The 15513-nt window shown below is 42.2% G+C and overlaps 1 protein-coding gene across 16 annotated transcripts in view; it reads left to right on the top strand.

Annotated features, from left to right (window-relative positions):
• CPEB3 (cytoplasmic polyadenylation element binding protein 3) overlaps positions 1-11435 on the top strand; it is a 242765-nt gene extending 231330 nt beyond the window's left edge. For all 16 annotated transcript variants that reach the window (XM_016918864.4, XM_016918862.4, XM_016918865.4 and 13 more), the window contains one exon: positions 7563-11435. In XM_016918864.4, the coding sequence (XP_016774353.1) occupies positions 7563-7790 (228 nt within the window). In that variant the 3' untranslated portion in view covers positions 7791-11435. The remainder of the gene's footprint in view (positions 1-7562) is intronic.
• The last annotated feature ends 4078 nt before the right edge of the window (positions 11436-15513 follow it).

Raw genomic sequence — 15513 nt, 5'->3', positions numbered from 1 at the left:
ATTAAAATGATAATATGGTTTTTATCCTCCATTCTGTTGATATGATTGATTTTTTTTTTTTTTTTTTTTTTTTTGAGGAGTCTCGCTCTGTCGCCAGGCTGGATTACAGTGGCGCGATCTTGGCTCACTGCAACCTCCGCCTCCCGGGTTCAACTGATTCTCCTGCCTCAGCCTCCCCAGTAGCTGGGAGTACAGGCACATACCACTATGCCCAGCTAATTTTTGTATTTTTAGTAGAGACAGGGTTTCACCATGTGGGTCAGGCTGGTCTCAAGTTCCTGACCTTGTGATTTCTGATTTTATTTATTTGAATCTTTTCTTTTTCTTAGTCTGGCTAAAAGTTTGTCAGTTTTGTTTAACTTTTCTATTGTCTTTTTCATTTCAATTGCATTTTATTTCTACTCTGATCTTTATTATTTCTTCTATTAATTTTGGGTTTCGTTCTCCCTTGTGTTTCTAGTTAAGTTTCATCATTAGATTGTTTTTTTGAAGTTTTTCCCCCTTTTTGATGTAGGCTTACACTATAAACTTTCCTCTTAGTACTGCTTTTGCTGTATCCATAGGTTTTGGTATGTTGTGTTTTCATTATCATTTGTTTCAAGAAAATTTTCAGTTTCCTTCTTAATTTCTTCATTGACCCACTGGTCATTCAGGAGCATATTGCTTAATTTCCTTGTATTTGTTTTTTCTTTGTTTTGTTTTGTTTTTTTTTTTTTTGACAGAGTTTCACTTTTGTCACCCAGGCTGGAGTGCAATGGCGCAATATCTCGGCTCACTGTAACCTCCACCTCCCAGGTTCAAGCGATTCTCCTGCCTCAGCTTCCAGGTAGCTGGGATTACAGGCATGTGCTACCATGCCTGGCTAATTTTGTATTTTTAGTAGAGACGGGGTTTCACCATGTTAGTCAGGCTGGTCTCAAACTCCTGACCTCAAGCGATCCACCTGCCTTGGCCTCCCAAAGTGCTGGGATTACAGGCGTGAGCCACTGTGCCCCACTCATGTATTTGTATAGTTTCCAAAATTCCTTTTGTTATTAATTTCCAGTTTTATTCCATTGTGGTTACAGAAGATGCTTGATATTATTTCAATTTTTTTGAATGTTTTAAGACTTACTTTGTGACCTAACATATGATCTATCCTTGAGGATGATCCGTGTGCTGAGGAAAAGAACGTGTATTCTGTAGCTTTTGGATGAAATGTTCTATAAATATCTGTTAGATCCCTTTGTTCAATAGTGTAGATTAAATCTGCATCTTTCATCAATAAAGATGTTTCTTTATTGATTTTTGGTCTAGAAGATCTAGCCAGTGATGAAAGTAGGGTGTTGAAGTCTCCAGCTATTATTGTATTGGAGCCTATCTTTCTCTTTAGCACTAATATTTGCCTTCTATATCTGGGTGCTCCAGTGTTGGGTGTATATATATAATTAATTTATATATATATATATGTATTTTTGAGATGGAGTCTTGTTCTGTCACCCAGGCCAGAGTGCAGTGGCACGATCTCAGCTCACTGCAACTTCCACCTCTGGGGTTTAAGTGATTTTCCTGCCTCAGCCTCCTGGGTAGCTGGGATTACAGTTACTTGCCACCATGCCTGCTAATTTTTTTTGTATTTTTTAGTAGAGACAGGGTTTTGCCGTGTTGGCCAGGCTAGTCTCAAACTCCTGACCTCAGGTGATCCACCCACCTTGGCCTCCCAAAGTACAGGGATTACAGGCATGAGCCACTGTGCCCGGCCCGATATTTAAAATTGTGATATCCTTTTGTTGAAGTGACCCCTTTATCATTATATAGTGACCTTTGTCTCTTCTTTGAGTTTCCTCAGCACAACTATTTTGAATTCTCTGTCTGAAAGGTCACATATCTCTTTTTCTCCAGGATTGGTCCCTGGTGCCTTATTTAGTTTATTTGGTGAGGTCATGTTTTCCTGGATGGTGTTGATGCTGGTAAATGTTCTTTGGTGTCTGGGCATTGAAGAATTAGATATTCGTTGTAGTCTTCACTGTCTGGGCTTATTTATACCTGTCCTTCTTGGGAAGGTTTTCCAGATATGTGAAAGGACTTGGGTGTTGTATTCTAAGCTGTTTCTGCTTTAGGGGTCACCCATGCCCAGTAATGCTGTGGTTCCTGCAGACTCATAGACGTGCTGCCTTGATGGTCTTGGGCAAGATCTGGGAGAATTCTCTGCATTACCAGGCAGAGATTCTTGTTCTCTTCCCTTACTTTCCCAAACGAACAGTCTCTCTGTTCTCAGCCACCTAAAGCTGGGGGTGGAGTGACACAAGCACCCCTGTGGCCACCACCACTCTGACTGTGCTGTGTCCGACCTGAAGCCGGCACAGTACTGGCTTTTGCCTAAGGCCTGCCATAACCACGCCCTGGTTACTGCCTGTGTTCGCTCAGGGCCCTGGGGCACTACTATCAGCAGGTGGCAAAGCCAGCCAGGCTTGTGGCTTTCCCTTTAGGGCAGCGAGATTCCCCAAGCCTCTGGGCAGACTCAGAGGTGCTCTCCGGGCATCTGATTGTACTTAAGTGGAAAACCTTAGAAGTCTACCTGGTATTCTATTGTATTGTGACTGAGCTGGTACTCAAACCACAATTGCAGTCTTTCCCACTCTTCCCTCCCCTTTCCAAAGGCAGAGGAGTCTTACTTTTCAGCCACCGCCACCCCAAGCCATGAGAAGTACTGCCAGGCCGTTAAGGCCCTAGGGCTCTTAAGTCAGCTCGTGGTAAGCACTGCCTGGCCTGCAACCCATATTTCAGGGCACTAGGCTCCCCTCTGGCCCAGGGCAGGTCCAGAAATGCCATTCAAGAGTCAAGTCCTAGAGTTGGGGACCCCAGGAGGCTGCCCAGTGCTCTACCCAACTGTGGCCGTACTGGTACCTGAAGCCAGCAAGTCTCAGAGGCTCACCCAAGGTCCTGAGTGTCACTGCTGGCTATTCAGGGCCCAAGGGCTCTTCAGCTAGCAGGTAATGAATGCAGCCAGGACTGGGTCCTTCCTTCAAGGCAGCGGGTTCCCTTCTGGCCCAAGGTGTGTCTAGAAATGTCACCTGGGAGGTAGGGCCTGGAAAAGGGACTTCACAACTCTGACTGAGCCCTATCCTTCTGTGGCTGAGCTGGTATCCAAGATGCAAGACGAAGCTCTTCCCACTTTTTCCTCTCCTCTCTTCAAACTGAAGGAAGAGGTCTCTTTTGGAGCCATGAGCTGTGCAGCCTGGGGTTAGGGCAGGGGTGATGCCACCACTCCCTTGACTGATGTCTCAGTAGTCCACGTGCCCCCCGAATCCACTGTCTCTGGGCCTAGTTCAGCACTAGGACTCACCTAAGTGTTGCAGTCCTTATGGCCTAGACGGACTTTCAAGCTGATTTAGAGACACAGAGCACTGTAGCCCACAGTGGCGAGGTTTGGGGGAACTCAATTTCCCACTGCTGGAATCAGAGATTCCCCTCAGGCTTGGGCTGGTTTAAATGTGTGGTGATTCGGGACTATTTTTCTGACTCCTCAGTGCTTCTTTCAGCAATATGAAGATAAAACCAGGTACTACGAGGGCCTACCTGATTTTTGGCTCTTCTAAAGGTATTTTTTTCTGTGTAGATAGTTATTAACTTCCTGTTCTTGTGGGGCATGGGTCGGGTGGAGGTTGATGGCTGGAGACTTCTATTCTTCCATCTTGCTCTGCCTGTCTTCTGTTGATTTTAGTCCAGAAATACTGTTTGACTGTTGCTGTTTGAGAGGTCGTAGTAGCTAACTTGCACATCTGTGTTTGTGGAGCATCGTGGTGTGTGTCTTGTTTTTGGGCAAGCCTCTGCTCTTCAGACAACACCTCATGAACAGGTGCAGGAGCAGCTCTGCAGGGACAGCACCCTCGCTCATCTGGAAGACTGCCCTCTGGAAGCTTTCAGGAAAGGCCTGTGAGAGCACAGTCACAATCCAAAAGCCACGTTCTTTGTTTATTCTTACTATTATTACATATATATTTTTGAGACAGGGTCTCACTGTGTCACCCAGGCTGGAGTACAATGACACAATCTTGGCTCACTGCAGCTTCTATCTCTTGGGCTCAAGGGATCTTCCCGCCTCAGCCTCCCAAGTAGCTGGGACTACAGGTGCATACCACAACACATAGCTAATTTTTTTGTTGTTGTTGCCCAGGCTAGTCTCGAACTCCTGGGCTCAAAGGATCCTCCTGCCTCACCCTTCCAAGGTGTTGGGATTACAGGTATGAGCCACTGCACCCAGCCTAATTTTTTTTCACCATATTAAGAGTCATATCTATTGGCATTTAATGTTCAGCTCTTCACAAACTTGATTTTTCTAGCTTTCTAGGCAAAACGAAAATGATGGGAAATTGCAAACTTAAAAGAGGTGTTTGGAAGGTGTTTTAGATATGATAGCAGACCACCAGCTTTTGAAGGGGGCCGACAGAAAAAGTGAAAACTCTCTACTGCATTGTATTACTTGGCATTCCTTATGAAGAATGTTCGTAATGTCTCCTGCTTAAGAGGGGGTGGGGGACTAGTACATTTTAGCAAGATTTTCATCAAAAAACATCAACATTCAAGATATGTTGGCACCAAAAAGGAGAAGTGCCTGGTTTCTGGAAGAATAACTTGAGGTATATGTTATTCCCTAAGAGAGCTGGTAAATAAGGCATCACTCTGTGCCTCTGGCCTCGAGGCAGTTATGAAAACCTTCATGACACATCTGAAATACTGTGTAGACTAGATCCCTCAAAACCCTTCAGGCAGTAAGGAGCATTGTTACCAAGCTTAGTTGGAAGCCCAAATAGACAGAAGGTGCTGTTTTATGAATACTGCATTTTCAAATATCAGCACAAATGTATTACATGACCTTACGTATGTTTGTTAAGCATTTTACAGCTTGCAGTAGGTATTTGTATCCATCATTCCACTTGGTCCTAATATCCCTGTGTAATGGAAATCTCTTCTCATCAACTGATGGAGCACTAATTAAGTCTTTTTCATGGCTGCATGATATTCCATGGGAATAGATAACCCACACTTTATTCAAGTGTTTCCCTGTAGGTAGACATTTACTTTGCTTCTGATTTTTTGCCATTGTGGACAAGTCTTGCAATGGATATACTTTACATATGTCCTCACATCTGGTGGCTCTATTTCCAAGCATTGGGATTACAGCAGGAACAATATCCAACTGTGGGATTCTTGGGTCGAAGGGTATACATATTTTTAATTTGAATAATTTGCTAGTTTGCTTTTCAAAAATGTTGTAGCAGGCCAGGTGTGGTGGCTCACTCCTGTAATCCCAGCACTTTGAGAGGCCAAGGCAGGTGGATCACCTGAGGTCAGGAATTTGAGACCAGCCTGGCCAACACGGTGAAACCCCATCTCTACTAAAAATATAAAAATTATATTTGGGTGTGGTGATGGGCGCCTGTAATCCCAGCTACTTGGGAGGCGGAGGCAGGGGAATCGCTTGAACCTGGGAGGTGGAGGTTGTGGGAGGTGGAGGTTGCAGTGAGCTGAGATTGCGCCATTGCACTCCAGCCTGGGCAACAAGAGTGAGACGCCGTCTCAAAAAAAAAAAAAAGATGTAGCAATTCATATTTCTATCAGCAAATGATGAGAAATAGTTATCAGTCTTTTAAATGTTTGCCAGTCTGATGAGAATAAAATGGCATCAGTTTTTCTCCTGACTACGAGTAAATATGAACATCTTTTTTTTTTTTCTTTAAGAGCCAGGGAAACAGTATGCTGCTCAGGCCAGGCTTGAACTCCTGGGCTCAAGTGATCCTCTCACCTCAGCCTCCTGAGTAGCTGGGATTGCAGCTGCTTCCCACCACAACCAGCTAATACAAATATTTTTATGTGAATTGTCTGTGAATTCTTATGTGAATTATTCTCTATGCATTTCCCCATTGAGTTGTATATCTCCAAAGAAGATATACAAATGGACAACAAGCACATGAAAAAAATGCTAAACATTGTCAGTCATTAGAAAAATGCAAATCAAAACCACAATAAGATACTATTTCGACCAGGCATGGTGGCTTACGCCTGTAATCCCAGTACTTTGGGAGGCTGAGGCAGGCAGATCACCTGAGGTCAGGAGTTTGAGACCAGCCTGGCTAACATGGTGAAACCCCGTTTCTACTAAAAATACAAAAAATAAGTCGAGTGTGCCAGGCATGGTGGCTCACGCCTGTAATCCCAGCACTTTGGGAGGCCGAGGCGGGTGGATCACGAGGTCAGGGTATCGAGACCATCCTGGCTAACACAGTGAAACCCCGTCTCTACTAAAAATACAAAAAATTAGCCAGGCGTGGTGGCGGGTGCCTGTAGTCCCAGCTACTCAGGAGGCTAAGGCAGGAGAATGGCGTGAACCTGGGAGGCAGAGCTTGCAGTGAGCCGAGATCGTGCCACTGCACTCCAGCCTGGGCGACAGAGCAAGACTCCATCTCAAAAAAAAAGAAAAAAGAAAAAAATTAGCCGAGCGTGGTGGCGCACTCCTGTAATCCCAGCTACTCGCGAGGCTGAGGCAGGAGAATCACTTGAACCTGGGAGGCAGAGTTTGCAGTGAGCCAAGATCGCACCACTGCACTCCAGCCTGGCGACAGAGTGAGACTCCATCTCAAAAAATAATAATTAAAAAAATAATAATAAAGTTAATGATGTTTCTTTTCTAAAGTTTTAGGAAAGGAAAGTGGGTGAGAACGTGGTAACTTTTTTCTTTTTTTGGTTTTCAGTCATGCAGCTTTGCTTCGTTTAGATTTAAAAAGGTTCCCTAAAGGGCTATGATGAAAAGTTGTCTTCTATTGAAGTTTCCAGTGTTGGGGGGAGATTAAGGCAACAGAGAAAGTTCCAAAAATAAAAAAGCCCCAGTTATTATAGTAGCTTCTTAACACCTCAGCTGTGAGTCCCTTTTCCTCTCCAGTCCATGGTATGCAATGTTGGGGTGTTAGTCTCAGGGAGCTGTGTCATTACGACACTGAGGTGCACAGCCTCACAGCAGCATCTCCCTTCAGCTCCTCCCATATTCATTGTGCCTCTTGCCCTCGGGCCTGGCTTCAGCCACAGCATCTCCCACAAGGATGTGCCTGCCTCCTCCTGCTTATGGCCTTTGTCCTGGCTGCTTCCTCTCCCTGCAATGTTCTTCTTTGCCTGCATTGTCAGATGCTGCCCGGCTTTCAGGATTCAGCTCATATGCTTTGACGTGCACAGCCCCTCTTAATCCTCCCCAGCACCCTTTGATGTAAACACTGTTATACCCATTTACAGATTACACAAATGTGTGTGTGTAATGTGTTTATGTGTGTGTAAACATACCCATTTTACAGATACAGTGATAGAGCAAACAGAGGCACAGAGATTTTAAGAATTTGTCTAATATCACGCAAGATGTAAATCAAGGAGCTTATTCCAAAGCCCATGCTCTCAACTACCATCCAGTATCAGCAGAGTTGAAAGCAGCGTCTGATTGAGACATACGATGAAGCTATAGTGTAAACTCTCAAAAGCAAGACATGTGAGGAAGCTTTGCTAAACCATTTTTCTCTGTTTTTCCTCTTTGGGTCCAGGTTGAAGTAAAGCCATATGTGCTGGATGATCAGATGTGTGATGAGTGCCAGGGCACACGCTGTGGTGGGAAGTTTGCCCCGTTCTTCTGTGCCAACGTCACCTGTCTGCAGTATTACTGTGAATACTGCTGGGCGAGCATACATTCCCGAGCCGGGCGGGAGTTCCACAAACCGCTGGTGAAGGAGGGAGGCGACCGCCCTCGTCACGTCCCGTTCCGCTGGAGCTGAGCCACGGGCCGACCCAGCCACAAGTACTGGAGTAGATAACAAGGAGGGAAAAGAGAGGGCACTGCCTCAGGGCTTACAGTGTTCTGGAAATCTGTGCATTCGTTCTCGATTTTTAAAGAAGAATTGGGTCTTATTATTATTATTATTATTATTATTATTTACAGTCATATTACTGAACTCAGTGTCCAGTATAATGCAGAATTGCAGAGTGTAGAATGGTACTGATTTGCACTTTGATTCACACCTTTGTCTGCTTGGTACCTTAATTTTTTATACCTGATTTGTCACTCGTGACAGTATGTAGACTGCCATTCTCATCAGCGGCCGTCAGGCTACTGTCTGTGATTCTTTTGTTTGTTGTTGTGGTGGTGTTGTTCTGATTGTTTTGAACTGGAGCATGCACTTATTTTCAGAAACTTAGAGAGTTGCCCCTAGGACAAGACTTACCAAAGGTAATACTCGTGAGTAGGTGGCAGATGTAGCAAAAACTTCACAACAATTCAGCAATCATTAGCTCGGGTCACTTAGAGTAAGGATAACCCTTCATGAAAATAAGCCTTTAGTTGCTCTCTATTTTGACTTGTAAGGATACCTCATAAGCTGGATCTTTTATTTTTCCTTCATGTTTGATTTTTGTTTTGCCGAGGATTTTGGTTAGATCTTTTAGTATTATGTAAATTTATGCTGCAATAGCTTTTGCTGCTATTAAAATGGTATTATTAATACCATAATACTCTATTCAGGCTAGGATATCAATTAAACACAAAAACCCAACAACACACTTTTGTGATTTTAGGGATAGAGTCAGCTGCCGAACGGAGATCAGAATAGACTTCAGAAAGCTTCGGTGGAAGGTCACTATTTCTGACTGCATGTTTACTTAATCAGGTTGCTGCATGCAATAAATTTTATATCCAATGTCTAGTATAAAACGTTCCCACAATGCACAAATTAAGAATCTATATAAGCTATAAAAATACTCATTTTTTTAAAAAAGTTTTTTTCATTCAAAGAATTGGTAATTGACCGGAGGAAGGCATGCCTCAATAAATGGAATGCTCTGAATGGGAAGAGCCCATAACAGAATGACCTATATTACAACCGATATAAAACCTAGGTGTAGGATATTCTTCAAGCAAATTTGTGGATGGTAGATGAAGTACTTTGCGGTGCTCTGTTATATATTGTGAAATTTATTTTATATAGTAAAGTGATTATGTCTAACTGTGATCAAACTTAACTGTTTAAAGCCTCTGTCAGACATTAATGAACTTGACAGTTCATAACTGATATATTATAAACTAACACATGAGCTCTTAGTTACAATCTCTTAGTGCTTGCACCATTTTACATAGCTTCAGACCTTGTCCAGAAAACCAAAGAGCTCATCTTAGCTTACAAACACTAAGAATATATACAGGATATAGAGATAAGTTGTCAGATTGACAAACTAGGCACATTTTTAAGAAAGTTGTGTAATGGTGATGCTAAAGAAATGTCTGTACAAAATAAGATGGCCTGGGCAGAGTTGGTTGTCTGAGTGAGAAACTAACTACTTAATTCCCTGGATTTATCCTGTTAAGCTTGAGTAGAATGAAGGCCTACTAGCACTAGCGTGGTCTAGAGTGAAGGCCTGCTAGCACTAGCGTGGTCTAGAATGAAGGCCTGCTAGCACTAGCGTGGTCTAGAGTGAAGGCCTGCTAGCACTAGCGTGGACATTTTTCTAGCATTCACCCTTGGGCTGCAGATAGTAATATATAAACACACACAATGATTGCAAGACTATGTAAATCTTTTTTTAATCTTCTTCCTATGTTTTGGAATTCTGGGGACAATCTGACTGGATATGACACTGCAGAATAGATTTAAGTCGCTGTGTTTTCTGTGCTGTGATGTCCTTGTACTGTCTTAAGTTAGTGTTGCTTGTTTTTGTTTTGTTCTCCCATGTTTAGTTGCAATTACTGGCTCTCAAGCTATAGTTTGTTTTCAAAAAGGAAAAACAAAATAGTTTTTTACTGGATTAAAAATGCTTATTTTAGAATCCTCCCCTTTTTGAGGCTTTTTGGTAATAATTGCTTTTTTCCAGCCCAGGTGTGGTTTTGTTTGTTTTTTTCTATGTTTGTGGGTTTTTTTTCATCTGTACAAGAAATTTTGTTATGCACTACTACTTTTTGTATTCTAGACAGTTTTCAAAAGTTGGCAGATTTTTTTTTTTTTTTTAAGGAAAAAGGCATGCTTTCTGACTGACATGATCTTTTGCAATACCTCAATTTTGAAATATAGGAAAGAAAATGATATTTTCTAAGTAAGTTTATTCAGAAAAATATATATTAATTTAATTCTGCAAGAAAATGATTTAACAGATGGGTAACTTTATTTTTTTCATGCTTATTTGTGTTTTTTGAAAATGAAGAAGTTAGAGCTTTATAACTATAATATTAAAGATCATATCTAACCTACAGAAATCTACCTAATTATGTGAAAGAAGCAAAACTTTTTGAAGAAGCACCCCTCTTTCATGTATTAAAATAACACTGAGATTTTTTTAAAAGCTGGAAGATTGTACAGCATAAAGCTAAAGTGAAGGCAAAAAACATTGTCCTGAAGAATAGGTTACAAAAAATAAACTCCATTTGGTGCTGAAAGTTGTGAATAGATGGTGGAAACTACTTTCCCTTAATTTGTATATTTCTAATCAAGTGTTGATTGTGCGCGACTGACCAGGATTGTGAAAGAGTTCTTCTGTTTGTATTTTTTTAAAGAGAACTTTTTTAGTTTATTAAATTATAACATGTTCCCTTTTGTTTTGTAAATAAATGTGCCCCCAAGTTGTTAATGTTATATTAAAAGAGAGGGTCCTTCAAAAAAATTATTTTTTAAAACACAGAGGTGTTCTGACCTGCAACTTGACTGGGAAGCCCCTGGGTAACACAGGTCCTGCTGTGGCCTTTCCTTGGTGTGACACTTGAACTAGTCGATTTTTTGAAGGCTATAACCTAACCTCGACTATTTGTTGTTATGTGCAATACTGTTTGTACTGTTTGTATAAAAAATAGAAAAAAAAAAAGAAAAGAAAAAAGGCATAAATCTTTATTGCAGATTTATTTTCATTGCAAACTTTAGACATTGTGATTCACTGAAATCATTTTTCTACTGTCAAATATGTACCTTTTCTTCATGCTGGTATTTTTTCAATAGTAATGTAGCCTTTGTACTGAGACAAATTTTCATTGTTATTTTTAGAAAGATTTTTTGCTAAGAAAAAAATTAAACATATTTACATATTTTTCATTTTATTTCGTATTTTCTTTAAGGAGTGCTTTCTCAATCATTAATAGAGTTGTTTCTGGGAGGGACTTTCATATCTGGTCAATGTCATAATATTATTTTGTATTTTTATTGGAATAAATTAATTTTATGATGCTAATTCTTTAAAAGTTTATTTTTTTCATTTTCAGTTATTTTTGAAGCTAAAACCTTTGTAATATTGTTACTAAAGTGTCTAGTTTTTTGAAATGCAAAGCTTTATGTATTAACTTGCTGATGTGGTTTACAATAGTGTGACAACGATGAAAATGGTTGGTTATGTAAAGTGATTGGAAATGTAATGGATAATTGGGTAATAAAATGACAGAATGAGCAGAACATGTGAGATTTTGAGAAGCCTTTTCCTTTATCACAGTGGTTTAGTGTAAGACTAGGGATGTCACAGTGCAGTTCTCTAGGGATGTCACGGTGGATTTATACAACACCAGGTGCAGCCAAACCTGTGGCCCTGAGAATGAAGTCACCCAACCGAAGTACCACTGGGTTTAAAATCTGGCTAAGTCAACAGAATGTTTCATTGCTTTTTCCCCTCTAACTCTTCATTATGTCGTGTGTGTGTGTGTGTGTGTGTGTGAGAGAGAGAGAGAGAGAGAGAGAGAGAGAGAACCTGCCACCAACTGCTGTCCTTGTGTGAGACAGTGCCTTTCTCCCAGGCCGAATCTTTTATGTGCACTGACAGTGGTGATATCGGAGTCATACAGGAAGTTGCTAAGAGGACACGGCTTTCGTGGTGTACTGCAGACCTCACCTGCAGGGTCTCACTCATGCTGCCTCCCTGTAAGGCTCAGTTGGTGGCACTGAGGAAGCACACTCGGATGTCACCACTGTCTGTGGACCCTGACTATGTGTCGGGTTGCATCTTCCTCCACACCCATGCCTGCTTCCTGTTCTGGTGCCCCTTGCCTTTCATTGTGGCAACTGCGTGCATGATCTGTCTGCCTTTCTGCTGCTGCTTTTCCAACACCCTCCTCACCTGGAAGCTGGGCAGTTAAGGCACAGTCATTAATGTATCATTGCAATAGCACCTACAGTCAAAGCAAAAACTACAACTGCAAAACTGGTGTTGCGTAAACAGAACAGCCAATGACTTGCTCCAGATAGATGATATGTTTCTACTAGTGGTTGATGGCCTCTTTCAGCTCCATCGCTATGGAGGCGAGGTTCATCAATAACTCAGAGAAACTTGTGTCCAGAGTTGGTCTTGGGTATGCTCTATGTATTCAGTTTTGTAAATAATATATAGATTAGATCAAGTTGTGATGTAAAATTTTAACTCAAATTGGGTACTACTGGTTGGAATTTTACATTAACTACAAATAAATGATTAGGAACAGAAGAAAAGAAATCGGAAAATTCTTGCTTAGTGGTATAAAGATTATGCTTAGATTTCTGCCTATATCTTGTGTTTTATAGCTTGTTAGTGAGGCATGGGCTAATGCAGAATGTACTGCATTTATGCAATTAGCAAATAACTGCTAGTTTTCATTTTATCTATTATATTAGCAACAAAAATGGCATTTAACTGGGTAAAGCTCCTACCTAAATATTTGAGTATTGTGACATCTCTACTTGCAAGGTTTGAGTGAAAGATTAGTCACAGATTAGTGAAAAAAATGTATCTTTTTGTTAAAACTGGCTTATTTGAATGGATTGTTACTTTTCACTAGCTTGTATGGTATGTCAGCTAACATTTGTTTTTTTTTTTTTCTTTTATAATAACCAAACTTCTCTATCTCAGCTGCAATAGTGTTCCATCTTACCACAGAGTGTTTTAGAATTAATGCTGTTGACTTTATACCCCAAAATGGGTCAAGAAGTGGCTACATGATTAGGGGATGTTTAAATTTGTATGACGACAAAGTTAATTGCAACAAGTAGAAAACTTGGGTGCTAACACAGGATAACTTCTGCTCTTTTTCTTTCCTGGATATAGTTCTGTTGGGGTATAAAGTATTAGGTATTTGTATTTTTTGCTGTCAAAATAATGGACTTAACTTTTAGAGTGTTCACAGCTAAGATCTCTGTATTTGTTTTTCAACTAACAACTAATTTTAAATGTATTGTATCTTTTATTACCTGTTCTCTTAGATTGTTTTTTGCTAGTAACCCTTACTCAGCTTCTGCCTTTGGGGCTTGGACTAATATTGCTTGTATGGAACTACAGTACTGTGACTAAACATGGAGCTCAATGCAGCTACTGCTTACAACTGCTTAAACTTTGTAGTTTGGACTTCATTTTTTTCTGTAATAACAACTTATTAAATCTAGTTGTATGAAGTACTGACACTTGTCATCCGTTGCATTTGCTGAGGAATAACTTGGAGTATATGGTTCACATCTGGGAACATTGGTGCATTCCAATTTGCTTAACTCTTTTTTTTTGACAAATCCCTTTAAAGCAGACTAAGTACAGCAGAATTCACCCTTTCTCTGACACAAGTAACACTCGTTTATGAAAAACATGCAAGTATATTTGCAACAAAGTATTTGTTGACACATGTGAACACACCTTTTTAGAGGTGCAGTTGGGTTTTTATGCCAGACTTGCTACATGAAACCAATTCTCAAAATCGCAACCAAAACAGTGGAAAGGTAGGTGTGCCACTTCGCTTTATCTTTCACACCTGGCTCTCCGATTTTTCAGAAAATGCGTCTTTTAAAAATCCCTATCGATTTTGGGTGTGCTAGAAGCCATGTACTGACTAATCCATTTAGAAAACGGATCACAAGTGGCTGCACCAGCGAATCCCCTGCGGGGCCTTCAGAACAAGCAGGGACCAGCGTCCCCCCAGCCCGGTCCCCGAGACAGATTCACTTGGGTTAGGCTGGGGTCTGGCCACAGGTATTTTTCAACTCCCCGGCGATCACCCCCATGATAGGAAACCGCTGTGTCGGTGCCTCAGGCCCATGCAGCGCCTTCCTACGGCGGTCGAGGCCAGGCGCGCCCAGTACGCCTGGAAGAGGACGGGGCCGCTGAAGAGCCGCTCTGCAGAGCGACGTGGAGCGGCTGGGGGCGTCGGGTCTTGTCTCAGGCTCCCTCCCAGGCCGCCCCACCCATAGTCTCCTGCCCGCACCCTTTCGGTCCCCGCTCCAGGTCCCACGTTCTGCCCCTCCCGCACCCAGGGGCCCTGGCCTGGGCGGTGGCGCATTTCCTCCTGGCCGCAGCCCTGCAGGTAAGCTCACCCGGGCCGGTGACCCGCGCCCCTCCGTGCCACCGGGCCTGAAGGGCAGCTCAGGGCCCACCCTGGGGGAGTCGCTCCTGGCTCTGCGCGAGGCTCAGCTTTGCACGTTGCTCTATTCAGCACCAGCTTTCACCTGGCAGGGAGCAGGTGCCCCCTATTCATCTAGGGAAACCAGGAGGCTCAGCCCTTGTGCCGCTGGGATCGGATGGAACGTTTGGAGCTCTCTGGTCCCTTTGGTCCCCCTCCCCTGGCCCAAATGGAGAGAAAAATGTGTTTGAGCCCCTTTTAAGTCTGCTTTTATTAGAAATAATAACATACATTAAGGCCACAATTGGAATCCTACTTTCAGACGGCCGGTCTGACTAGGAGCACACATTTGTCCCTTGATTTAAAAAAAAGAAAAAGAAAAAAGGTTCTGATGTCCTAACTGTTGGTGTGAAGACGGACTAGGTAAGTAAATGGTGCCATTATGACTACTAGTGTTTATTTCTAGCGGGGAAAATCAGTCGGTAGTCCTGGCGTTCCCTGTGCCTGAAGTCTGCAGCAGCCCCGCTTGCTAATTGCATGGCTGTGCGCGACAGGCCCCATGAGGTGGCCAGAGGTTATGTCTAAGGTCCCGGCTTTACCAAAAAGAAAACTCATCACCAGCAGCACGGATGGACATTAAGCTTTAACACTGGGCCGTGGTGATGTTTCACTAGACCTTTGGCACATGTATGTGAAGCGATATTCACATAAGCACTCCCACGCTGGAGTCAAATTTTAAATATATGATTTTAAAAATATTTTAACGAGAACTGTTCTACAAAGGGTATTGATTAACGGGGTGAGGAGAGTAATGGGGTGAGGAAAGCCCAAATTGGTGGGTCCTACTGCCATTCAAAGGATTGTCAGGAGGAAAAACTCTTTCCTCTACCAGCTAAGTTTGATTGGAGGTCTGCTAATTAACTAAAAATTAACAAAAGACAAAGTTGATCCATACGCACATGGAAGTGCACAAAAGTGGCTTCTTCCTCCATAATTAGAGATAGGGGGTTATATAACCAACAATAAGGGAAAGAGGGGGAGCTCTCTCATAGAAAAGGGCATCTATGGGAAGATCAAGTGGTTTCTTTAGGAAAGACAAATGAGTTTTAGGAGACACGAAAGTTTCTGGCGATGTTTGTTTATGCAGTTGCCAATGGTCTCCATCCCTTTTCTGCCCACTAAAGCTC

This window comes from Pan troglodytes, chromosome 8, assembly GCF_028858775.2.
Source record: "Pan troglodytes isolate AG18354 chromosome 8, NHGRI_mPanTro3-v2.0_pri, whole genome shotgun sequence".
NCBI lineage: Eukaryota > Metazoa > Chordata > Mammalia > Primates > Hominidae > Pan > Pan troglodytes.
The sequence above is the reverse complement of the archived record's forward strand: the minus strand, read 5'-3'. Positions and strand labels throughout refer to the sequence as shown.